Consider the following 25,664-nt stretch of genomic DNA (forward strand, 5'->3'; position numbering starts at 1 on the left):
TGAACTCAGTATTTACCAAATCTACTTGACCATAGAACACCCCCTTTATTTTATTTATTTATTTATTTATTTATTTATTTATTTTGCACAAAACATATTAAACATTCACACTCTAAGAAATACTGCCTTTTAAGGTTAATTGTTCACATTTTTGCCTAAGGGAGAGACCATGTTTTATTCATTTTGTGTGCATATGCTCTATGTTAACTGGCATATAGTAAGATGAAAATGGCCTGTACGGGGTTGGTTGGGATGACACCAACCGCTGATCACAAAGGCTGGGGTGGGGTGCTTGTCGAGAAGATAAAGATGAACAGGGTCACAGTTGCAATCAGACAGAAAGGGAGCAGTGAATTGGAGTGGGTTCTGAGTTCAAATTCTGTTGTTTTGTTTTGTTTTAAAGATTTTATTTATTTATTAGAGAGAGAGAGCATAAGCAGGGGGAGCAAGGGAGAGAGAAGCAGGGTCCCCACCGAGCAGGGAGCCTGATGTGGGGCTCGGTCCCAGGACCGTGGGATCATGACCTAAGCCAAAGGCTGACACTTAACCGACTAAGCCACGCAGGAGCCCACAAAGATCCTGTTTTTACCCCAAGTAGAAGACTGGAGCTTCTGACACCACTCTTGAAGATCCTTAGTCCATTTTCCTTGATCATTGGGATGTCTCTCTTAAATCACCTATATTTTCAAGCTTTTCAGAAACGTGTCATAGATGTACCTCACTTATACTTAATGTTCATTATCAAACTGTTCTAGAAATGTCATTCTTAAAATTTCAGCCAAGCAATTATTTGGAAATGAGAGCTTATTTGGAAAAACTATCTGAAGGCTACACATCATTGTATCTGGGGCCTCTGAGTAATGCTGTGCTCTCCCAACTTACTACTGTAAGTCTTACAGTACCTTGGATGTGTCAGGACAGTGCCACCAAGCATTGAGATAGAGCAGAACCCCAGAGATGCCCTGCAGATGACTGCAAACAAATGAGGGAGGATCTGATAGTAAACCCAGGCCAGAAGGATCTAACCCTTCAGGGGAGGGAGGTTGTCTGTGGGCCTCAGATATCCAAGGGGAAATGCTGCTAAAAAGTCTATTTCATACAGCTCTGAGTGGGTGCCTTCAATTGGCTGCTTCATGATGTGCTCCAAGCAAAGGAGACTGAAAATAGATAGAAATCAGCAGTGTTCCCAGGGCCTTCTGTTGGCGTCATGCATATTGTGAACAAAATATTACAGCACATATCCAGTGACAGGGAGCAGTGTGCTGGGAATGATTCCTTTTGAACACATGTACTTGAAAAACAACATTTAGCTCTCTTAAAGTTCTTATTGGAGAATAAGTTGAATAAATACCAAAAGGTGGTTTTAAAACTTTCCTTTGCATAGCTTCAAGAAGCCAGGCAGCACAGGAGTTTTCAAGGTTACCATAACTTGAGTGGTGGGCATACCCGGTCTCTGTATCTGAATCTCAGAAATACCTATTCTATTACTCCTTTTACGAGGCCTTCTACTTCTGTTTCAACTAGAGGTAGAATGGGTCTAAAGGAGATCATTATATTTGTATTACGATACAGATCATTTCCTCCAGGAGTTACCCCAAACAGTGATCACTGTGTGTATATTATGTTTGTTGCTAAAATCATACGCTGGCTTTTATTGCTATCGAGGAATATTACGTTCAAATGATTAAAGGGGTGTTCTTTCCCCACATGTCCCTGCATCCACTCTATTATGAAAGTAGAGGGCTCTTACCTCATAGCCTATTGATATGTCAAGTAATAAACGTGACAGTTACTGGTTCTATTTTCCTTATCCCGTCTTCCTGCATAACTGAAATGTAACATGTTTCTTACTAGTAACAGATGCTGGAAACCTTCTTTTGAAATTCCTCTGGAGAAGCTGTCCTGTTGATTCCATTAGACGTGGGAAGTGGCTTTATGCAGATGTCTACTTGCAGGGATGCAATGTTGTAATCGCTGTTCTGCTGACCCCTTGCTGAGTGCCATGCTTTTCTCTTGTAGGTGATGTGCCTTCAGGACTTTTTTGGTGACGATGACATTTTTATTGCATGTGGACCGGAGAAGTTCCGTTACCAGGATGATTTCTTGCTAGATGAAAGTGGTAAGGAAAAAAAAAGTTCAAAACCAGGGGAAATTTGAGGCAGCTTTCCAAAATGAGCCGCACCAGGCCAAGATTATGTCAACCCCAAAGCTACCAAATCAGTTTCAGATCCTCACCCAGCATGTCTTTTCCATATCTCGAATTTCTTTGATTTTTTTTATATAGAAAACAGATGAAATGATAATTGGAAAGGTTAAATCATTCAGAAGAGTAAATTACCAATGGCTAATTTATAACCACTTAATAACTAAATTGATGTTTTATAGAAAACCATGATGCAGGTTTCTACATTTTTAATTCTCTATTTTTGCCAACATGTGTAGTCGAGAGATTTGTAATCATAAAATTATTGAGTGTGTTTCTAGGTGGAGCTTTCACTAGCCTCCCCTGGTTCCTAACTGGGAGGGAGACTGGCCTGGCGGCTCCTTTCCTTTAACTACTACAGAATTTGTATGTCATTAGCGTCTGTGAGGGACCAAAAAGGAGAAGGGTAGCGTGCTTCGATTCAAATTGAATGTGATTGTTTGTAGCAGATGAAGAAGAGACAGTTGATTAAGAGGGAAAGACATGTCTCAGGAAATGATTATGAAAGGTTGTGACTTAAAGATTTTTTTCTGATGCTATTAGTCATTTTAGAATCTTACCAGCCTCACAGGAAAGATTATTGCACTGACAGAAGAGACCTCTCCTTAATCATATTACTTCTGATTTAATTAGGGGAATGTCACATATTTATGGACAATTCAGACACTAGATAGTTGGAAATGCTTTTTGAAGTGGTAATGAATTTCCTGCTTAAATGCATGCAGAAACAAATTAGTGAGCTTTTGACGAAGGGGATGGGAAATACTTGAGCACTGACAGGATAGGATAAGTGATGTGATGTAGGGGTCCCACTCTCCCACTGCTGATGCACGTTTACATAGAGTGTCTGTATTAATACATATATATGCATATCATCTATATACATTTAAACAATTATTTCATCGTTTAAAAATGACTTAGTGTGGGGGGGAAGGATAGGAATAAGAGCTATTGCCCCTGTGTTGTGAAAACTTCAAATGCCAGATGAAAGTACGTATATGATATAATATGTTAGATAGATAGATAGATAGATAGATAGATAGATAGATAGATAGATAATATGATGGAGGTGTCATTTGAAGAGATTTAAGTTATTTTGGTTCACAGAACCTAACTGGAAGATATCTCTTTCTCTCTAAATAAGTTTTCTCTAAGTACATTCCACCTTTATCTCTGGTTGATGTACCCTTTGGGGGCAAAGATTTATGTAAATACACCAGGCACAGGGAACCCTCAGTGAGGGCTCTCCCCACCCCACCCCTTCCTTCTACAGGATGAAACAGCCTTGCCGTTGTGTCAAACAAGAGAATGTTAGGAGTCAGGCGGGAACCCACAGCATGGTTTTGAGAAAAATATACCACCTTGACTTTCAATTTAAAGAAAATAGCTACTTCTGATAGAATAGTCTGAAAGAACAGATGCGTTCTGAAATGGAAGTTTCATTTGTGGCTTTGATGGAAAACAACCTGTCAGATTCCAGCTGGAATACAGTGCAGTTTCAAATCAGCACTGTTGACCTGGGGCTGCCAAGGCCTCTGATCCAGCCTCCAGGTAGACTTGGGGCCTCTCCTCAACCTAGCGCTCCCTGCCCCCACGTGAGGCCTCTGGGCTGGGCTTTCCCTTCCCTACACTGTGCTCTCGCACCAGACACGGCAGCCTGTCCTATTCCCTGGCGACAGCAGGCAGACAGACTTTCTGGAAAGTACAACAGAAAAATATACCAAAAAATCCATTGTGATTTCCCGTGAGAATCCTTTCTCATTAAAAAGAATGCAGGCAGATAGACAGACAGATTGATGTCTACATGCGTGCACCACGGAGCACGTGCGTACACATGCATCAGAACACCTTGCCCACATGAATGGTTTGGCACTTGGAAAGTCCACTTCAAACTATTTCAGTGGGAAAGTGAGAATTTCACGTTCTTACCCCTGACGAATATACCCTAACTGTTTCTTGGTGTGAAATCCATTTGCTGAGTAACAGTGTCCTCCCCCATCCTGAGAGAAACACGTGGATTGGGGGAAGGGGTAGAAAAAGAATCTAAATTGAGATTTTACTTCCTTGGATGAACTTACTCTGAGACTAAATTCACACATTGACAACTGCAATTTCCCTGTTGCCTGCACGGCGTGTTCTAGTGCTAATGTATTAAAATTTGAATCTTTTTTTAAGTGCTCTGAGATGATTTATCCCAGCTTATCTGTACTTGCTAAATGGTATTTGCACATTGAGGCTTCATTTGGCCTGTTCCATAGTAGCGTCCTAAAAGGAGTGTCAGCGGGGGGTACAGACATCTTCAGAATTAATACTCAGGCAGGGCTGTGCTTGATCTAATGGCATCAAGAGGTGACCCTTCTGCCACAACGCAGCACTTTGATTTTATCTTTCAAAATTAGCCCAGCTCCCAAAGTGCCCAGGATTAGCAATAATCCATCCCCTTAATGACTGCTGGGAAAGCTCCAGGAGACGCTCATAAGGTCTCTCCAGTGAGGAGTTCTGCCATTATAGACTTATATTTCATGGGCTCCACTGGAGCCAGATCAATATTAGAAACTGTGAGGGAGCATCCTTCCTCCTCTAAATTTTCACATGGGAAGAAAAACCAAAAAAAAAAAAAAAGCCTTCCTTTTTCCATCTTAAAATGTAACTCATTTTAGCAATATCGTCATCAATCAGTGGAGTCTTAGCACCTTCGAAAAATGGTGGCTACAGCACTATATATAGAGACAGACAGGCCAACAGCTCCTTCCCCTGCATGGGCTGCTGTCTCATTTAGAACGATGAAGCATAGACAAGGAAAATGCCAAATTGGAGACAGGAAGCTTAACATAGTTTTGCTTATATATTGATGATAAACTGGCGAATTTGTGATTTTTGTTGCCATTAAAAAGTGAAAGGATTTTGTTGAGAAATGCCCACCTCACACCCAGGGGGGACAGTTAACTTCTTGGTGATGAGCCTGTCACAGGATATCACCTTCTGTCTGCCCCCAGCCTCAAACCAACACCCCCGAACTTGCTTGGCCAGTTTATTCACCCGTTTACCTCACCCCTGCCGGGCTTGCCACCTGCTCAGTAATCTAAGTATCTCTCTCTCTCTCTCTCTCTCTCTACCAGTTCCTGAGTGCTCTTGATTCTGATGTTAATAGGCATTACTTCAAACTTATAAATTTCTGCATAGATGTTGTATGAGTTTCCAAAGGCTGCTATTACTAAACATCAGGAATTGGGTGACTTCCAACAACAGAAATCGATTCTCCAACAGTTCTGGAGGCCAAAAGTCCAAACTGAAGGTATAGGAAAATCTGTGCTCCTCCAAAGGCTCTGGGGAATCCTTCTAAGGCTCTTAGAATCCTTCTAAGCTATAATCCTAGTTCCTGGTAGTTGTTGGCAATCCCTTGGCTAGTACTGTCCTATTACTCTAGTCTCTGTGTCCAACCTCATGAGGCCTTGTTCTCTGTGTGTCCAAATTTCCCTCTTCTTGTAAGGACACCAGCTATTGGATTAAGGTCCATCCTAACCCAGTATGACTTTATTTTAATGTGGTTACATCTGCAAAGACCCGATTTCCAAATAAGGTCACATTCACAGGTACCAGGGTTAGGAGTTTGGTATATCTTTTGTGGGACACAACTCAACCCATAAAAAGATGTTTGAGGTTGTCTGGATTTTATTCGAACTTGAGTTACAAGTAAACTCATTTTTATTGGTTTGTTTTGACCTGTCTTTCAGTTTGTGCAGCTATAGCTATAGATTAATTAGTAGAATCCATAGACAAGAGAGCTGTGACAAGACTGCCCCTCTTCTGGCCTTTCATAGGTAGGGTCATTCACCTGGTGGGTCAGAACAATGCCCTGAGATAATTTGAGCAATGCATTGGTGAGCAGTGCATTTGACAGAACCTGTCTTGAAATCCTTTGAATAAGATAAAATATATGGTCTGAAGGACATAGATGGTTGTGTTTTTAATTGATAGAACTGTGTTTTTAATTGATAGAACCAAGAGGTACTGAGGTATAGATCGTGTTGGAGGAGATTGCTATTAGACTTGGCCCGTGAGGTCCCTGAAGGGAGGGACGGTTTCTGCGCTGAGTCATGCCAATAAGGTTCTTCCTTGGATTCTGTAGAGTTGAGTGTGACTAAAAATGCCCATTTGAGAATGCGGATGGTGTGTGGCTGAAATTATCCGGTAGGAAAACAAGGATCCACAAGGATTTTTAGCAGAATGGATTGTATCCAAGAAGATAAAATTGAATTGGTATTAACAAAAAGTTGTGCTTTAGGTATTTTTATATTAAAAAGAAAGCCAGTTTTACCAGCTTAGTCAGGAGTAATGTCGTTTTAACGATAGAACATGTGAACATTTTAGTTGACTGCAGGCTTCTTGTGAGATGCGGCTCATTTGCTGTCTGGACTGTAGGCATGTCATATGTGATAAAACCTTTCAGACCCTCTGATTGAACATGGCAAATGTTGACTGAAGAAAAAAGTTAAAATGAAAAATGTTCTTCAAAATTCACAAAACTACTGTAGAAGTCTAGTAAGTATAGTGCAGAAGAATAGACAAAATTAAATAATTGGGCTTTCACATGATTTTTGTAAGTTGGTAGCATTCATACTTTCGAAGTTATGAGAGTTTAAAAGTGCACGAAGACTTGTGGGATACCGTGAGTGTGTGTCCATGTGTGTGCATGCACGTGTGTGCATAACGTCCTATTTCTGGGGAATGCCAGTCCAGCTTCTCCCTGCACCAGACACACCTGTCTGGAGTGCAGTGTTCTTCCTGGGTATGGGATTCTAGTAGGAACATTTCCTGGGCTTCTCTTATGGACCCCCTGGTGTTGGGTGCCCAGAATCCACTTGGTAAACATTTCTAGAAATGCTCTATCATGACTACATTCCAGGACCCATATCCTGAATGAGATGAGACAGGAGTTGCTTTAGGTACCATTCACCAAGCAATGACCCCTGAGTGGTTTTCCCAACTCTGGGTAGTAAGAAAATGGGGTTAGAACCAAGAAGAGTAGGAACAGTATGGAGTAGCGTTAGAAGGCAGGTGGAGTTAAGCTCCATGTCCTACTTGTTGTGTGGTCTTTGTATCTCCGAGCCTGCTTCCTATTCTGTGAAACACCTTTTTTTCTGGGTCGTAATGGACCTCAAATGAGATAATAAATGTCAAAGCACGTTCGAAACTGTGTTCCTTATTACTTAGTGAATGATGTTAGTGAGTGACACCTCAGCTGAAATATCCCTCCTAGTGGACTGCAGCTGGACTCAGCCACGTAGGTTCATTTGCAGGCCTTAATTGGAGGCAGATGTCACCAAGAGTTGGTTTGAGTGCTCTTTAGAACCAAAAAGCAATTATCTATTGCTTTCTTCCCACTCTCAACTTTTAGTCCTGTGGTGGAGGTAAGAGGGAATTGAGGGACCTTTGAAAATATCCACTCTTCTCTGGAGGGAATCTCTGGAAGATTAAACCAAACCACATTTAGAACCAGTCAGACTTTTCAAATGGACAACGTTCAGGGGTCCCAGCCTGTATGTCCACATGGATTTGGGTCAAAGGAATTTTTGATGGCCCACCACCCTGCCCCAGGGCTGGTGATGCTGGGGAAACCACAAGGTCATTGTGAACAGCAGGAAAATGCTCAGAGTCTGGATAGAGACCAGGCCTCCTCACACAGTGGGTTTTGAGCTACTGCTAACAAAATTCATTCGTTCTTGCACGCATCGATTCATTTGTTCAATAGGCTTACCTAACTTAGCAGGTGCCAGGGAATACGGTAAGCACAAATAACTATCACCCTTGACACTTACATGAAATAGGACCCATCGTGCGACTTTTAATATCGCTTATGTCTAAAGATGTCAGAGGATCTCTGGTACTGAACTTTCACTCAAAATATTACTTGGTGCTCATTGCTGTATTGTATTTTATTCCTTTGGAGAAATATTGTGGGAAATGACTAATGGGGTCACAACAGACTGACTTCTCTTTATAGATTTAAATTTTAATTAGATTATATGACCAGTTTAAATTGAATTTGTGGGCACATTTCTTTGAGATGCGTAGTACTTCATGCTGGAATATTTTATTGTTTCCATAAATGTTAATTCTAGGAATGTATAGTTCTTATTTAAAAAAAAAACCCCAATAGCTGTCTTGTTGAATAATTGCCAAGTTTCTGTGACATTTCATAGTCATGCAGAAAATCTGGTATAATCTTGACTTCGTTGATTTATAGAATGCAGCCTGATGCTTGAAGTAGAGGGTTTTAAGGTTTTTGTTTGTTTGTTTTGAGTTCCAGAGAGCACATTGGTAATGTGCTTTGCTCTTGTCATCAAGTTCCCATTCACCTCTTAGCAATGGTAAACCTAGAGCGGTTCTGAGACTTTCTCCACCATAGCTATACTTCAGCTCATGCATAAATATAAAGTTCCCCAGAACATAGTGATATTTCCAAATTTCATAGCTGCCAAGCTACGGAGACATATAGAGTATTATACTTCGGAGACAAGCTCTAACTCCAGCACAAGCTAGTTCCTTTGCTACGAATAGATGATTTTCTACTTAGGAAATCAAGACGTTGTATAACACACGCAGTCTTTCCTTTACACTTTCTCTTCTGGTCTGCACAGGCTTCTTTTCATTGTACTCAGTCACAGTGACACCTGAACTGTTGACGCGGAAATACCCTACACATATAACGCTGGCAACGACTGCCGCACGGTAGGAGTCTTGGAGACCATCAGCCCACCGCCTTGCCCAGGGCAGAAATCCCCCACATGGCATTGCGACAGCTGCTCGTTCTTCCCCAGCTAGAACCCTCTGTCTTGCAGCCTACAACTATGTAAGAAGGCCAATCCCATTGTCCAACACTGCTGATTTTTTTTTTTTATAAGTTCTTTCTTATTTGGGGCCCCAATGACTCTCTCTCTAGCTTGTACACAGAGGTTCTGATTCTGCCCTTTGGGGGAATAAATACCACCCACTGCCTTCACTCGCAGAAGATGAGCTGGAGTCATAGACCACCGGGATGATCAATAAAATAAAACTATTTTATTTGCCTTTCCTCCTAAACCAAAATGTCTCTGTATCTTTCCCCCTCCTTCTCTCATGTTTCAAAGGAAGAAGAACCTCTCGTTCTTTCTAAAGGCAAATGCAGTGTTCTTGATTTTGTTTTCTCTCTTCTTTATGACCTTGCCTTGTCAGTGTTCCTTTCCTATTCTTCTTGGAAATTTGTTCTTTTACCCCATCTTCACTGTCTCTTTCTCCTCAGCCTGCAGCCACGACTAAATTTCTCCTTTTCTCAAAGGACCTTCAGTCATCTCTATCATCTTACCAAACCATAGTGCCCTTTCTCTGCCAAACAGCTTTAAACGGCAAAATTGCTTAAAAAAAAAAAAAAGAAGAGGCACCTGGGTGGCTCAGTCATTAAGCGTCTGCCTTCGGCTCAGGGTGTGATCCCGGTGTTCTGGGATCGAGCCCCACATCGGGCTCCTCCACTGGGAGCCTGCTTCGTCCTCTCCCACTCCCCCTGCCTGTGTTCCCTCTCTCGCTGGCTGTCTCTCTCTGTCAAATAGATAAATAAAATATTTAAAAAATAAAAAATTTAAAAAAATTTAAAAAAAGAAAGAAAAAGAAAGAGCAGCAAAATTACTCTCCTTGAGGTCCCCATGTCCTCATCCTGACTTACTTTGTATACCTTTGAGTAAATAGTATGTTGAAAACATGAGAATTATGGGGAGTCTTTTGTCCTTAAAAAATTGTTTTCCACTAGGTTTTTAAAGTTATGCAGTGGTAGAAGTTCTTCTTTTCCCACTGTATGACGCTTAGGCACAAATCTCAAGACTTTTCTCTTCCCTCCTAAGATAGTAAAAAGTATTATGGACTCTTCAAGCTACAAATCACCATCTCAATACAGAAATGAAAATATCTAGTCCCATGCAATAGTCATTCAAGATTGGAATTCTTTTTCCATACGCACCCAGGGCCCAATGTAGTGAGTCCCTTCTCTGAAGGAAAAAGGTAGGGTTCCCTTTTTCACGTACCTCCTCCCTGTTGTTTTTGATCCTTTCAGGGTCGGACTAGAGAAGGGTGGAGAAGAGCAGGGTGATGAGAAAGGGGAGGTGGGGAGTTCTTACATGACAGCACAGTTGTTAGATGGCTTCAGGCTGTCTGGGCCCACAGATGTTATATTAAGCCAACTTCTCTTATGGGTTTTTTTATGGGTTCTTCAGGGACTCTCACTGGGAACATTCCACTCTTCTTTGATGTGGTCAGTTCAGATTCTTCCAGTTTTGGGTGTTTCTGCCTTAGCCCTTGTTTTCCAAAGCTCTCCCTGTTGGCCTCAGATGATCCTCTTGGGAAGAATTTAAGTTAGCTCCATGCCAACTCACAGCCTCAGATCCATCAACACATTCACTTGTTCTTTCCCCCTGACAACAGGCCACCCGATGCAACCAAGCCTCCTTTACTCTGCTGCCAATGGTTCTCCAGTGAAAGCCAAACACTCAACCACCAGTATGTTACTTCCCTCCATCTGCAGATGACACTGACCAGTCTCTTCAGATCTCCCAGTGAAGCCCTAACTGAGATGAAGAGAAGTGTCTCCCTCTTTTGGAATGAGGGAATTCATAGCACAGCTCTCTTTGAAGAAGTCCTTCTCACAAATCCCCTTTCCTTGATAATGTTATGCCTTTTATACCTTTGAAATGGGTAAGAAAAATTAGGCATGTAATTTGTTCATATCTACTTTGAAATTTCTAGAAGGTGATCTACCTCGCAATTTACTTTGATGTCTGATACACATCTCCTTGCAGTCTAGGCGAAAGTTCCATTTTGAATCCTGTGACATTTGTGACTGCCTTCCAGTCCTACCACATAGGTAATAGTTCCATAAACAAGGATAACCTTCAAATCGCTATATCCGATGCCCTTTTTTCCTTTGTCCTCCCCAACTTCTTTGTGGCATTTGACACTTTTGAGGATTCCCTCCTTGAAATTATCCTCTCTTGTCCTTCATGGGGTTTTGCTGTTCTGGTCTTCTGCCTCTCTTCTTGACTGCTCCTGAGCTCCTTTCAGATTTGTTTTGCCATGTATCCCTTAATAATTGTTCCTGAAGATTCATTCCTCAACCCTTTTTTCTACTTAATTACTTTCAATTCCTAGCCAAGTTCATCTACCTTAATGGTTTCAGCAATGATGGTTATGGTAGACAGTGACGGTGACAAATGGCAACCAGATGGTATGCAATAAGCAAAGTCTTTGAAGTATGTATAATTTCCCAATTTTACAATTAAGGAAATTAAAGCTTTGATGATAAATAATTTGTCCAAGGCCACACAGCTAGTTAGTGTTGAAGGCAGAGTTCAAACCCAAGTTTATGTTTGACAATACACTCTTACTCTCTAAGTACACCTCCTCTCAAATCTCCATCTCTAACTCTGCCTTCTCTCATGGGTTCCAGAACCATCTTTCCAACTTGCTAGTGTGAATTTCCTTATGGTTTATTCCACAGCCACTTGGGATTCAGCATATCCCACAACCGAACTCATCATCTTCTGAGTCAATTTTATCCCTCCCCCTGTGTTTCCTGTTCGTGGCATCAGCGTTCTCTTTAACACCAACGTTAAAACACATGGAGGTGTCTTTTACTTCCCCTCACCTTTACTCCTCATATACCATATTTTGTCGCCTGCTTTCAATGCCACCACCATTATTTTAGGTCAGTTCCTCATATCTCTTGCTTAGACTCTTACAATGATGCTTTAACTTGCTTTCCTGGCTTCAGTCTTTAATTGTCCCACACGTTTGTACACAGGTTGATTCTCCTATATTCACTTCAATAACCATCCCCTGCCCAGACACTCTTTGGCATGTCATTCTAGGACAGTAGTAATTCAGCGTTGTTGTATCTTTCCAGCCTTCTCATTGCTTTATTCCTCTTCTGCACTCCAGCCGCAGTATTATTTGCTGGTCTCCCAAAAGCCATTTATTTTCAGTATCTCCGTCTCTGCTCATCCTGCCCCACCCACCTGGAATGCTCTTCTTCCTTTTCCCCATCACCACCCAGCAAACTCCCTTTTGCCTTTTGAAATTCAGTTCAGGGATGTTGCCTTCCCCCATCTTGTTGGTTTCTGTCAATTACTGATTTCTCATTCTTTTTACAGATATTTATCCCATTTAATCCTCAGAAAAACTCTGTGGTGTTGCTTTACAAATAAAGAAGGCCTAGTTACGATGAGTTAAGAAACTGCTTAAAGTCGCACATCCAGTGGGTCACAGGGTTTGGATGAAAACTGGAGATCCCAGACTCTTTGCTTTCATCTTACTTAATTGTTAGTGCCTTGGGGCTGGTCCTCTGTATCACTGATCTCTGTATCCCACAGCACCTATCACAGCGCTTTGAATCTAGTAAAAGCCCAAGAAATGTTAGCTGAGTCAGTGGATGCCAAAGGGATTGACTCCACCTGTCAACCTTGCAGACACTAGAGGACTGAGGCTCGACACTTCCCCAGAGCCGGTTTTTCCAGATTTCTTAGGAAAGTTCCTTCAACTGTTGCTCTTAAGACCACCCTACTCTCCTGATTACTTTTCTCTGGATGCTTTTCCGTCAGCAATATCCTTCGCAAAATAAACCCAGAACTGAATGCAGTACTCCTTGAAGGCTTCCAATAGCGTAGAGAATACAAACTTATTTAATAGAGGCATCAAACTTGTTCAAATGCAGCCGAAATGTGATTATGCTTTCTGTTAGCGCCAGCCAAGCAGTGTGGGCTCATGGTTAGCTTGAGGTCAGCTGAACTCTCTGGGGCTTTCTGATGCCATGTCAAGCCAGGTTCTACTTGTTTAAATGCACAGCTGCACCTCCATCCGGTACTTTAATTGTATTCATGCCAGAGAGCACCTTATTAATTTTAGTCATTAATTCTGGCCATTTAAAAGCCTTAAGCATCCAAATTCTGCCTGAAGACAAATAACAGCAGAGGACAGTGTTGAAATAAGGTCTCTCTGATTGCCAGGCCCTTGCTCTTCCCAACGAAGTTATGCTGCTAGGGACCTCTCTAGCTAAGGACCAGTAGCACAGCTGCCTGAAAGCTCTCAGGCAAGAAGAGAAATGAAAAGCTATAATAACCTTTCTATGTGTCCCCAGGGACGGCAGTGCAGGCAGCCTCAGGCCCAATGGCCTCCTTTGGCTGGGCCATTCTCTTCCTGCAGCAGGTAGCAGTCCCGTAAAGGACAACAGGTTCTTTTGTCCCCTGCACTGACCTGCCCATGCCCTCCGAGCGCAGGAGGGTACAGATAGGACTTTCCTCCTAACGTGTGTCCATGGGCCCTATGCACCGAGGTTTTTGTGCCTGTTTGAAATCTGCCAATTCAATTCCCCATACCAAGCATATGTGAAGCGCCCACTGTGTGTCAGGCATTCTTGGGCTTTAAACAAAGAAGTTCTGGAAAGTTAAATATCTACTTAGGGAAAGCAGATGAAGTGAACATTATTATGGAAAAGGACTTGATGTGAAGGTAATTCTAAAATCTAGTAACCTGAGTAATAACCGATATGAGTGTAGATACAGGTTGTCCCTCTAGATTTTCATTATTGTAACTGTTCTGAGTAGCTGGACTATAATAAGATACTGATGTTGTATGACCCTCTGCTGCCTAAAGCTAGATTTTCTTTCACGACAGCTCTGGAAAACAAACAAATGGATAAAGCTTTTAGTAAAAATAATGATCGCGAGTGTGACTTATCTTCATGTTTCCATAGGCAGATCACTGTGAACTCAGGAGTCCAACTTTTCTTGGAGACCTAAAACCGATCTGAGTAAGGATTTGTCTAAATTCATATGAATCTTAATCAAATAATCAGAACAAAGCCAAAGAAAAGCAGCAGCCTTGTCCAGAAGTGCCAGCCGTGGAATTGAAAGATACCACACCTGTAAGCTCAGGGGAGAGGGGCAAGTAAAGGCGAACCATTGTCAGGAGGTCAGGGTGAAAACTGGCATCGCTCTAATCAAAGACAAATTCAAGCTCGCCGTTTAGTTTGGCTCTTAAGATACACGAGGGCCAACGGATTCCGTGAGTGCGTTTTGCTCACTTGTGGGGCGTCCCACCGATATGGCAGCTGGGACATCTCACTGATATGACCACAGAGCTCCTTGCCCAACTGTTGAGAACTGAGGTTATAAAGCCTTTGAGTCGATTAGCTCTGGAGAACACAAAATTTCTTCTTTTACAGGCTTGCCTCTCAACCTTTGTGTCGGTTTAGGTAACTTGTATCTTAAGCCCTTTTTCTGTGTTCATTTCATACTTGATAGCCTTTCAACAGAATTACTCTAAGAATACCATTAGAAGTCAGAAGATGAGTTTGCACTATGATTAGTTGTTAAAACCTATGGAAAATTGAATACCTTCTTCTTCCTTAAGTGAGATAAAAAATCTTCCCAATTGCAGTGGGTTTTCTAAATATGAAAATCAGGGTAGCTTCATATACTAAGTAGCAGAGTTAATCGAAAATTAACATGAATTCAATTTACCGTATCACTTATAGTAGGTGTGTGTGTGTGTGTGTGTGTGTGCACACACGTGTGCATATAGGTATAGATTCCACCCAATTTGGCTAATATTTGGTGAATACCTACCATGTGCCAGGCACTGTTCTGAGCATGAGGCATTTAACAGTGAACTAAAGAGACGAAAATTCTTGCCCACGTGGAGCTTATTAGGAGGGGAAGATATTTAATAAGCAAAATCATAAGCAAATTACATAGTGTGTCAGAAGCTAAGTGGGAGGAAGGAGAATGAAGTAGGGAAGAAGGGGAGTAGGGGGGTGGGATGTGGGAGGGTGGGGGTGGGGTGGACTTGTAAGTAACGTAGTTGGAGAAGACTTCAGTTAGAAGGCGGCATTTGAGCAAAGGCTTGGAGGAGGTGATGGAAGCATCCATGAAGATCCCAGAGGAAGAGTGTTGCAGGCTAAGGTTAACAGTGCAAGGAGCCTGAATGGGCATGTGCCCGATGTACAGCTGGCTAGAGCTCTATGGTTGCAGGCGGTCTGTAGGACTGCACTGGGATTCTGACACTTACGAGCCAGAGTTAGCACAGACTTCACAGGTGAAGGGCATGGTCCCCAGCAAGACCATCCTAATTTCAGATGCTACCTGCCAGTTCGGGGCTCCCCAGGCCACCCACACTTCTGACCAACTGGCTAGAAATTCAGCGGCCCCCGCAGTCCGCTCAGGTTTATTAGTGTGGTAGAGCAACTCACAGATCTCAGGAAAGCGCTATGCTGTAGTTGTGATTATAGCTTCATTATGAAGGATGTAACAAGGACCAGCCAAATGAAGAGACACACAGGGCGAGATCTGGAAGGGTCCCAGAGGGAGAGCTTCCATGCTCTCTCCCTGAGGAATCAGGACGCGTCACCCCCCTGGCACACTGATGTGTTCACCAACCAGGAAGCTCCACTGAGTTTGTACAGGCTTTACGGGGGATTCATTACCATAAGCCTGGTTGATTGACTCACTGGCCACATGACTGAACTCAGTCTGCAGCTCTCCCACTGGGAGGAGGTCATGTGGCTATGCCATGGCTCAAAGCGCACCCCACCCCCCATCACATGGTTAGTTTGGTATGACCATTTGGTATGACCCCCATCTTGGGTCATCTTCATTAGCTTAAACTTAGATGTGCTTTGAGGGACCTGCCATGAATGATATGGACATTCCTATCACTTGGGAAATTCCAAGGGTTTAGAAGCTCCCTCCCAGGAACCCAGGAACCCAGGAAAAACCAGACACGTTTTTTTAAATTTTTTTTTTAAAGATTTTATTTATTTATTTGAGAGTGCATACACGGTAGGAGGGGCAGAGGGAGAGGGAGAAGCAGATTCCCCACTGAGCAGGGATCCTGACTCAGGACTCAATCCCAGACACATTTCCTTATACAACACGGAGTCAAGATCTCAGAAAACATCCATGCTAATTATGTAATGATAACCATACCAACCACTTATAATGAGGAGAAAACAAGCAGAGAGTAACAAAAACAATGAACTTATCAAAGACTTTGGATCTTTGCAAACAGAGACAGGCAAAATGACTAGCTCTCAGCCCAGAAGGGCAGACTGACTCCTCTCCTGGGACACTTCCATCTCCAAGGTTGATTTCTGTATAAGAGTCGTAGAAATGTTTTAATAACTGTGTGGACAGTCTGCTCTTGGTGAAACGTGCTAATTGAGAGGGACCTGTGCCATGAATCATCTAAAGATGTGCATAATGCAAAAATCCTTTCCATCTTCTTGTTGAGTGTGCTTTGTATTTCACGCTCTGTACATTCCCTTCAGACAGATCATTTGGAAACTGGGTCACTTTTGCTCAGTAAAATTCCTCATGGTTAGAGTTGAAGGAACCTTCGGGGCGGGGGGGGGGGGGAGTTGTTCAGTTCTTCCATTTCCTATGTAAGGAAGTGGAGGGGAATTAAGTTGACTGGCCTGAGTCCACCAGCTTGCCAGTGTTCGAGCTCAGCGAGGCTCGGAGCCAGGTTGCTGAAGTCCAGTCTCGGGTTTGTTCCGTTTGTGGGCTTGCTTCAGTTAGTCCGTCAGTGCATCGACCTCGACCTAAAATACATCTTCAAAAGAGCACCAGTCTTGGAGAAGGAGGGTCCTGCCCTTATCACCTGGGTGATCCTGAACAGAGTACCTCCCTCTCGGAGTCAGCCTCCACTGGAAACATGGAGACAAAAGTAGTACAGTCAGAACGAGTTGCCACGAGGATTTAATGAGATGATGTGGGTGAAAATCTCATTGCAGAGCTGTAACGTAATGGGCAAATATTACGATGTGGCATTATCATTATTATTTGGGTGCTTAGAAACCCTCTTCTCTTGGTTAAAGTGAAACAGATTTTAGATCTTTATTTGAACTATTTAAAAATATTTATCTGAACACTATGTTAGTGAATATGGGAGATGCCGATTTACGATAAAAAATTTCCCCCCCAGCAACTAACTCACGGACAGAGGCCCTCCACAGGTGGCAGCAGCACTTAATAAAATCGGATTAGAAAATGTATGAGGTCTGTGTAGCAACCCAAAGAGGAAGGCTCAGACTTTAAGCATGCGGTGATGCACTTTTGAATAGAATAGGACTCTTGAGGTTCCCTGACATCAAGATTAGATTTGCAAACAGTCCTTCCCTTCTGGCTAAGAGACTGTTACATTGTACAGCTCTCTCTCCTAGCTCCCGATACCGAGCTACATAAAGAACCTGCAAGTTTAGGTCAAGCATACCATTCTTTAGGTTTCCGGCGTGGAAGACACTAGCACAGAATAGGGCTGCGTAGCTTGAGGGTCACGTATAGTCACATTGGCTGTGGTATCTGCTTGCTTTGTTCTCCACACACAGTTAAAGCCCATGCACGTAAACTGATCTGCCAGCAACTATAACAGAGTGATGACAGCTATCCAAACAACATCAACAGCCAAAAACACACAAAACATTATTTTTGACTTAATGATAAAAAATTAACATAATTTTAATCAAAAAATGCATTGAACGTGGCTACGTGCAACTTAAAATACATTTTAAAATGGAGTTAAACTTTTTCTTAGGCTATTTTGCAGCCCAGGAAAAGTATTCTATCAAACCGAGAGATATCATGATTTCTACAATACCCTTAGGATGTTTCTGTTTCTTTGGACGGATCCTATAGCCTAGTTAATAGATGGCATCATTTCTGCAGCTCTGCCTTAACATGGTGAGAGCATTAGCATATTTTATATAGTCTTTTAAATCTGCTGCAGCTAATTATATAATTTCTCATCTTTGGTTTGAAAGCCAGCAGCAGGACTCTGTTTGAATTATTTAGAGTGATGTGAATTCTCTTGCTTTACTGTCTCTTCTCTAGCAGTTTGCAAAGGAACCTGGGCCCACGGTGCCTGTGGCAGGGACACTTTGAAAGAATCCTAGCCCCTCCTCTGTCTAGCAGACTTCCAAGAAGGACGGAAGGAGGGCCAGCCTCTAGCACATTAACGAATCTATAAGGTTGCCAATTAGGGCAAGGGAAACTTTGATTCTAAAATTCTTTGCTCATTTTTAGTTTTTGATGGTGGATTATTAGCAAGCAACCACTCGATTGTAGTGGATGGTTCTAAAAAATATTGTCTAAATTGGGGGGCGGCATCTTTGTCTGTAAAAAGCCATACCATAAATATTTGAGGCTTAACAAACCATATGTTTTTTGTTGCAGCTATTAGGCTCTACTGTTGTGGTTTGAAAACAGCCACGTAAACACGTGAGTGTGGCTGTATTCTAAGAAAATTTTAGAAGAATAGACTGTGGGCTGGATTGGGCTTGCAGGCTGTAGTTCGCTGAACCCATGATCAATAAAATCGTTGATGTTTAGTCTTCTGGGGAATATGCTCCTTCATGAGAACTTAATGAGGGGTATGGACCCGAACCTAGAAAAATAAACATCTCATGTCGGGTATACACACACGCACGCACAATTCACACCTGTAAACCTTCCATTTCAAGAAGTTATGTATCCCCCAAACTTATCTGTGGATCCAGGTCAAGAACTCTTGACCTAGGTGGTGTTTTCCTGATGGAAAGTTTTTGTAGTGACCTGCTGGCTACTCTGGGACAGCCACTCCTTAAACAAAAAGAAAACTGGTTTTGCTTCTACATCACATCAGAAACTCTAGACTTTAATCAGACTCTACAGCTTGTCCATATAAACACAGAAGCGCTGCACTAGAAGGAGCAGTGGCAGACTCCAAGGGCTTTGAAGGGAAAAGCCCCGGACACGTTGGAAGGATAGGGAGGTATACTTGGGAAGGGACGGGAGTCAGAGGCAGCCAACTCGTGACGCTGAAGTGGAGTGCAGGGCCTGGGTGTGGGCCTGTAATTCCCGACACGGCTGCAATACCCACCTCCTTATGACCCCTCTTGCACCGTCCTGGCCCACGTTGTTCTCTCCTTTTGTTAGAACAGGGGCTGGTCTAACATCTACATTTGTTCTGCTTTTTCTTTTTCTCTTATTGTCTTACGAGTGCTCGTGTCAAGATGCCCTGAATTTATTGTGATATACTTGAAGGCGAGGGGCTAGTATTTTTTTTAAGTTTTTTTGGTTTTTGTGTTTGTTTATTTGTTTGTTTGTTTTTAGTTCCCCAACGTGGGACTCGAACTCACAACCCCGAGATTAAGAGTCGCATGCTCTTCTGAGCCAATCAGGTACCCCAGGGGGCTAGTATTTGATACTCTCTTTTAGCTCCCCAGTTCCCAACACTATTATCTTTGTGCCTCACCTCCCTTTCCCCAGTCTCCCCTCTACACCCAACTTCTCAGACATACCAGACACTTGTTCTGCATGTGGCCGCTGTATGCTTGTTCCTGCTGTTCACTTGGCTCCCCCCTCCCACACTACCTGGTGAATTCTTGGTCATCCTTTAAGAGCCAGGGCAGTGTGACCACCTCTGAAGAATCTCCTGGAACCTTCCCAACCTCAACATGGCACTCATGGCTGTCTCTTGTGTTACTATGGCACTTGATGCTTCAAAGTGGATTGTAATTGTTTGCACCCTTGTTGGTCTACTTACAAGCCCACGAACAGTAACACAGCCCAGGCACCCACTGTCCTAAGAGTAAATTGCTGGACAGACAAATGGGTGCTCAGTAAGCGGGTACTTACTGGTTGAGGGTAACTACAAGATAGGACGAAGGGAAATAGGAAATTACTTTAAAAGAGAAGGAAATTGATGTTTCAAGTATATTAATTTTTAAGTATTTTCTAAGACCATCCCATCAACATTTCTCTTTTTTTGACTTAGTGGTAATTATAAAGAGAAATGTGTTGGACCAAGTAACATGCAAGTGAGGCTGTGCTATCCTGATGAATAAGCATCCCTGGGGCAGTATCTGCCCTTTTCTCTGTGGACACTCCCCACACAAGGGCTCCCGTGTCCTGGCCACCTGGTGATGCCTCTGTAAACTAAAGTGATACAGCTTCTTGAAGGAGCCAGGAGGTGAGATTTGGGAATCAATTTTCCGGAAGTGATGGCCATGGGGTGGTGATCTGTTCACTATCTGTGGCAGGTGGCCCACGCACTGGCATGACTGCTAGGATGACTACCAGGGTTGGCTGTGGGGGAGGTCTCCCTACTTGAATCTACTTGACTTCAAAGGGACTGAACCCAGGACCAGCTCAAGTGATGTTCTAACATCAGCATTACCTGACTACCACTAGGATTGGATGGATGCAAAACCCTAGTGTCAGTTTACAAACAGAAAAACTTGAGTGTGTATCTTCATACTACAAGCTTCCCCCCAGGTCAGAGGCTAGTGGTAGATAAGCACAGTGGTAAGTGCATGGGCTCTGGATTAACTGGTTTCAATCCCAGCTCCAACCAGTACTAGCTCAACAGCTCTGTGCATTGGTTTCCCCCTCTGTAAGTTACGGCCAACAGTAGTCTGTACCTAATAGGCTTTTTGTGAGACTTAAATAAATAGACCATATAAAGAAGAGTGCCAAGTCAAAGGAGCACTCAATACATGTTTATTAGTATTAATGCTATGTAAACTTGCATTTGGTGCCTCTAGAGTTCTGCTTCTTAGCAGACCACTATAATAGCAAACACAGTAGACAGAGCGTAGGCTGATAGAACACTCCAGCTGTAACCACTTGGCTACTTAATCTACAAGGAGTTGAACCCTAGACAAACAAACCTTTAGGAACATGAAGGATTGGTAGACCCCTGGGGGTCTCTTCTGCCTTTCGAGGGCGTTCTTCACAGAACTGGCACCCTTCTGGGATAGGTATAGGAGACTTCTGTCTACCACATCGATGCCCTTGTAATTCAGCAATTGCCACATATAGAAATATGTAGCATTGGAACACCGTTCTTACCCCCATTGCTAGTAATGACGTAGCTGTTGCCCTTTACTGACTGAGTTTGGGCTAGGCAGTATGTGGTCATCTATCTATGGTATCTCTGGTTTTCTCAAGAAGAATAGCAATGAGGAATTTGAGGGTCGGAGAAACAAAACCTCCCCAAGAACACAGTTAGTACATGGCAGGACTGGAATATGAACCCAGATCTGCCTGCCCCCACCCCATAACACATTGTCTTTGCCTTGACACCATCTCTTACTGGGATCACTTCTAGCTCTCAGGGATTTAAAAATTGGCCAAGACATTGATTGTGTGCCTTTTAATTAATATAAAAGTGTAGCTTCTGTTAAATTATTGTTCTTTTTGCTTCTGATGATCGAAGAGAACACAGAGACCTGAAATATACCTCACTGTCCTTTTCCAGAACACAATCCAAGGCTGTGCTTCCTGCTCGCAGACGATGACTCACCGGTGAATCAGGGGCTGAGCCAGCCCTTGTCCTTTATGTGTAGTGCCACCAGCTTTATCATTTGTCTTCTAGCCTCTCTGCCCCCCACTGCTCTCTCGTAAGCGTCCCGACACCCACAGAATCGATTGTCTCCTCCTCCATAATGTTTCTCAGGCCCAGGACAGCCCACCAGGTCCTGGCTGTCTTCCTGGTGACTCACATGCCCTTTAAACAGCTCAGGGGAAAGGTCATGAAGTAGTCAGGCTGGGGGCGTCTTGGACTCGGCTCTGGAGCTGGGTTAGGAGTCTGGCTTCTTTTCTGAACCAGAATAGAGTGTGACTTCACGCAGTGACTTCCCTTGACCCGTTGTCTAAGGTCCTTCCTGGCTGTCCTCACCTGTTCACATTTCTTTTTGATCTTAGTGCAGAGCTTCGGGAGATCTTCTAAGCTGCCTTCCCTTCCTGCAGTCTTTTCCAGACTTTCACGGGTTAATTTACCAGCCCATCAGCCTATTCACTTCTCTTAAGTCCCCGATTCATAGCAATTACTCCACTCCTTTGAGGAGCCCTTGTAGAAGCCCCCGTCATTTTCAGGAACAAAGGGGAGATGACCGGGCTTTCCATTTCTGAAAACTGGTGTTGGAGCTCCACTCCTGTGTGTCGGTCCACGAGGCAGCCGCTTCGTCAGGTCTGAAGCAGCTGGTGCGCTGAGACAAGCCATGAGGTGCCCAAGGATGACCATGGGCTTTGAGGTCACTTGGGCGGGCCTCTTGAGGCTGTGTGACATGGGGAAGGTATCTAACAGCTCAGACCCCGTTTCTTCATAGGATTTTTATGAGGATTAAAAAAGGTAACACACACCAGGCATTTGGCATAGTCCTTGACCTGGATCAATGCCTCACGAGTGTCAATTTCCTTCCATCTCCTTCCATTCTCTTCCAGTGTTTAAGTTCCATTCTGTATTAGTAACAATGGAAGGCATGCAGTTTTATGTTCTTTAGAACTGGGGAAGTGCTTTTATGTGTGTTATTTCCCACGGTCCTCACATTTCCTCGAGTAGAGACGGAGGGTTTTAGTTACATTGGAGAGCTGAAGAAATAGATTCGGAACCCAGTTCTGACTTCGGGTCAGTGCTCTGTTCTGTGTCTAACAGCCAACTGATGAGTATTTATTGATAATCTGCTATATGTTCAACTCTGAGTGTGGTGCTGTGCAGAGGGGCTGGAGGACATGGTCCCTCTCCCCCAGGAGATTGTGTGTGATACGGGCGGGGAAGATGACAGGCAGAAGATACGAAAACACGCTGCCATCACCCCAAGAAACGTTTATGTGTGCAAGGCTGTGAAATTACAGTACATAGTACTTACTTTTGAAAATATGACTCCTTTCTTCAGACACTTTTTTCATACGGATCTTAAGAGAAACAGAGTTGGAACGTGAGGCTTGATTCAGCTCAGCTCATGACTGGAAGAAACAAACAAACAAAACCTCCAGCTGTGTGTTTCAGGGCAGAGCAGGGTTTCTAGCCTTGATAAATTTTGTTGGTGGGTGGATTCATCTTCATTAATGAGGTCATATGAAACAGTCAGGGTGTTGGACGCAATATTCCTCTATTCATTTCTACCTCCGACCCAACATATTCAATTCCAAAAATCAGCTTCTAGTCCAGAAATCTGGTGCTGTCATGAATACCATTTTCTCCCAGTTCTAGAAGTGGCAACTTTATCCCTGCCCTGTCATGTGGCCTTCCCTCTGCTTCATCAGCTCCTTCCCACAGTCACCAGCCCCTGCCCTGTATCTTCTCAAATGTCTTTAAATTCTTCTTTCATTCTCTGAGTCACTGCAGGAGCCACTTAAGTGATCTTTATTCCTCTCTTCAGTCATTCACCAAGTATCCGTTGAGCACTCATTTGAGCCAGGCACTGTTCTAGGTGCTGCTACCATATTACATAAAACAGACCTGGTCTTTGCCTGAGGGAACTTCAAGTCTAGTGTGAGGGACAGACCTTAAATAAATAACTGTAGAAACAGTGTGTACTCTGAGAAAGGAAATACAAGGGCTGTGAGACCATGCAGTGTGGAGCTAAGGTCTGGGTTTAGGAAAGGCTTCTCTGAGGATGTGGAAGGTAAGCTGAAACCTGAAGTAGGTGTCAGCCGGGCCACCAAGGGGGATGAGTCAGTGAGTGTGTGGGTGTGGTATGGTGCTGGGGGGCTGGGGGTGGGGAGTAACACTGAATGCTTTCAGCAGGAGAGAAAGCATGTTTCAATACCAGAATTGAGGAATGGAAAGAAATCCAGAATGGCTGGAATGGAGGGAGGAAGAGAAAAAGTGGCAGGAAATGAGTTTGGGGCCAGGCTGTGGTGTATCCCATGCAGTATCCTGGACGTTGCTCATATTCCTTCCAATTCCTAATTCAGTCTCCTCAGGAATACTCCTTCCAGCTCTCCCAGCCTATTTACTTTAAGCTTTAGTTCTTCCTTTCATTTTGGAACACTCTACCCAACATTCCTGCGATTTTTCTCCTTTTATGTATTCTGTCTTTGTTATTTACTTAGGAAATCCAAATCAGATGTTGTAATATACCTCATGCCCAGCTCCTTTCACAGTGCTCTATGCATAGTTATGCTCCAAATAAGAAAGGGCATGGACATATGAAGGCAGGTCTGCAGAGTGAAAGATGAGGGAAGAGAGCGTCGATAGACATATAGATGTGGACATAGTTATAGATACAGACTGATATATAGCTATACACATGGACACAGACATACAAGGATAAGGGGTTAATCATTTATTCCGTGTATAATAGCAGAGAAAACATTACGAAGTTTGAAACGGAGATGACACATGGAATGCAGTAATTTATAAAAATTAATCTGGCTCTGCCATATGGGTAGGTTTGAAGGGGAAAACAATTGCTAGTGATTAATGAGTTCATTTTATCTGCCAGGCTCTGTGCTGAGCATTGCACATGGATGAGCCACCCTATGAGAGTGGTACTATCATCACCCCCATTTTACAGAGGAGGAGTGCAAGGTTAGAGAAGGTAAACTATTCATTGGTGGGACCAAGATGCAAAACTAGGCTGCCTAACTCAAGAGCCACCTCTCTTAACTACTACACTATAGTGTCTTCTGGAAGAAGAGGAAAAAGAGAGGAGTCTGGGTGCGTGCTAGGGTTGGAGAGTGATTTTGAAACTGATTCTGGGATCGATCCCTAGGGTTCCAGGAAGAGCCCAGAGCCTGCAGTGAAGAGGAGCCCTCCCCTGCAGCTACAGCAGCCCCCCCCCCCCAGCATCTGTCTTAACATTGGGGATCAAAGCAGGATTTGAAGAAAGGCTCCCTTGCTTAAAAAAAAAAAGTTTGAAATTAGAATTTCAGTTGTTTGGCTTGTTGAGGGAGCTAGAGAACTGGTCCCAGGCACTGTCTAAGATGCTACAAGCCTAGAGAAGCCTTCCTGAATGGAAGGAAGGGATATTTATTATTCCCAAAGCTCTAAATGTGAATCCACTAGCTCTAAATGTGAAAATAAGGCATTTTTTTAAAACTTAAATCAGCAACAGAAGTTATTTACTTGTTTTTGAAACTCTTGGGAGAAAAATTTTCTTTTTGGCTCTTTTGACAAATTATAAGGTAACTAATTAAAGAGGAGAACTTGCATGGCATCAACCTTTACCATTTTCAGAATGCTTTCATGAATTTATGTATTTGAGTCTTACAACTACCTGCGAAGTAGGTAAGGTCAGCCATTAGTCAACCCGTTTTGCCCAGCCAATAATAGACACAGAAAGGCGAGGCAATTTGCTCAAAGTTGCTACCTATTTCATTCACTCCTCTAATTTCCCGTGCCTCGCACACAGTCGTTGCCCAACAAGTGTTTGTTGAACCAATCGAATGATGGAACACAGATAGTAAGTGATAGAGTTGGAATCCAAGCCCTTTAAAATTGAGGCTTGGGGCACCTGTTAAGCGTCCAGCTCTTGATTTCAGCTCAGGTCATGATTTCAGGGTCATGGGATCCAGCCCCATGTCAGGCTCCGTGCTGGGCTTGGAGCCTGCTTAAGATTCTCTCTCTCCTCCCTTTGCCCATCCCCACTGCTCCCTCCCACTCTCTCTCTCTCTAT

The 25,664-nt window shown here is 43.2% G+C and overlaps 1 protein-coding gene across 3 annotated transcripts in view; it reads left to right on the forward strand.

The window, feature by feature from the left end:
• Window positions 1-25,664, forward strand: part of DCLK1 (doublecortin like kinase 1) — a 334,151-nt gene that overhangs the window by 171,734 nt on the left and 136,753 nt on the right. For all 3 annotated transcript variants that reach the window (XM_045796961.2, XM_045796963.2, XM_045796966.2), the window contains exon 4: window positions 2,020-2,119. In XM_045796961.2, the coding sequence (XP_045652917.1) occupies window positions 2,020-2,119 (100 nt within the window). The remainder of the gene's footprint in view (window positions 1-2,019; window positions 2,120-25,664) is intronic.

The sequence above is a fragment of the Ursus americanus genome, chromosome 10 (assembly GCF_024610735.1).
Source record: "Ursus americanus isolate L20-20 chromosome 10, mUrsAme1.1.p, whole genome shotgun sequence".
In the NCBI taxonomy this organism is placed as follows: Eukaryota; Metazoa; Chordata; class Mammalia; order Carnivora; family Ursidae; genus Ursus; species Ursus americanus.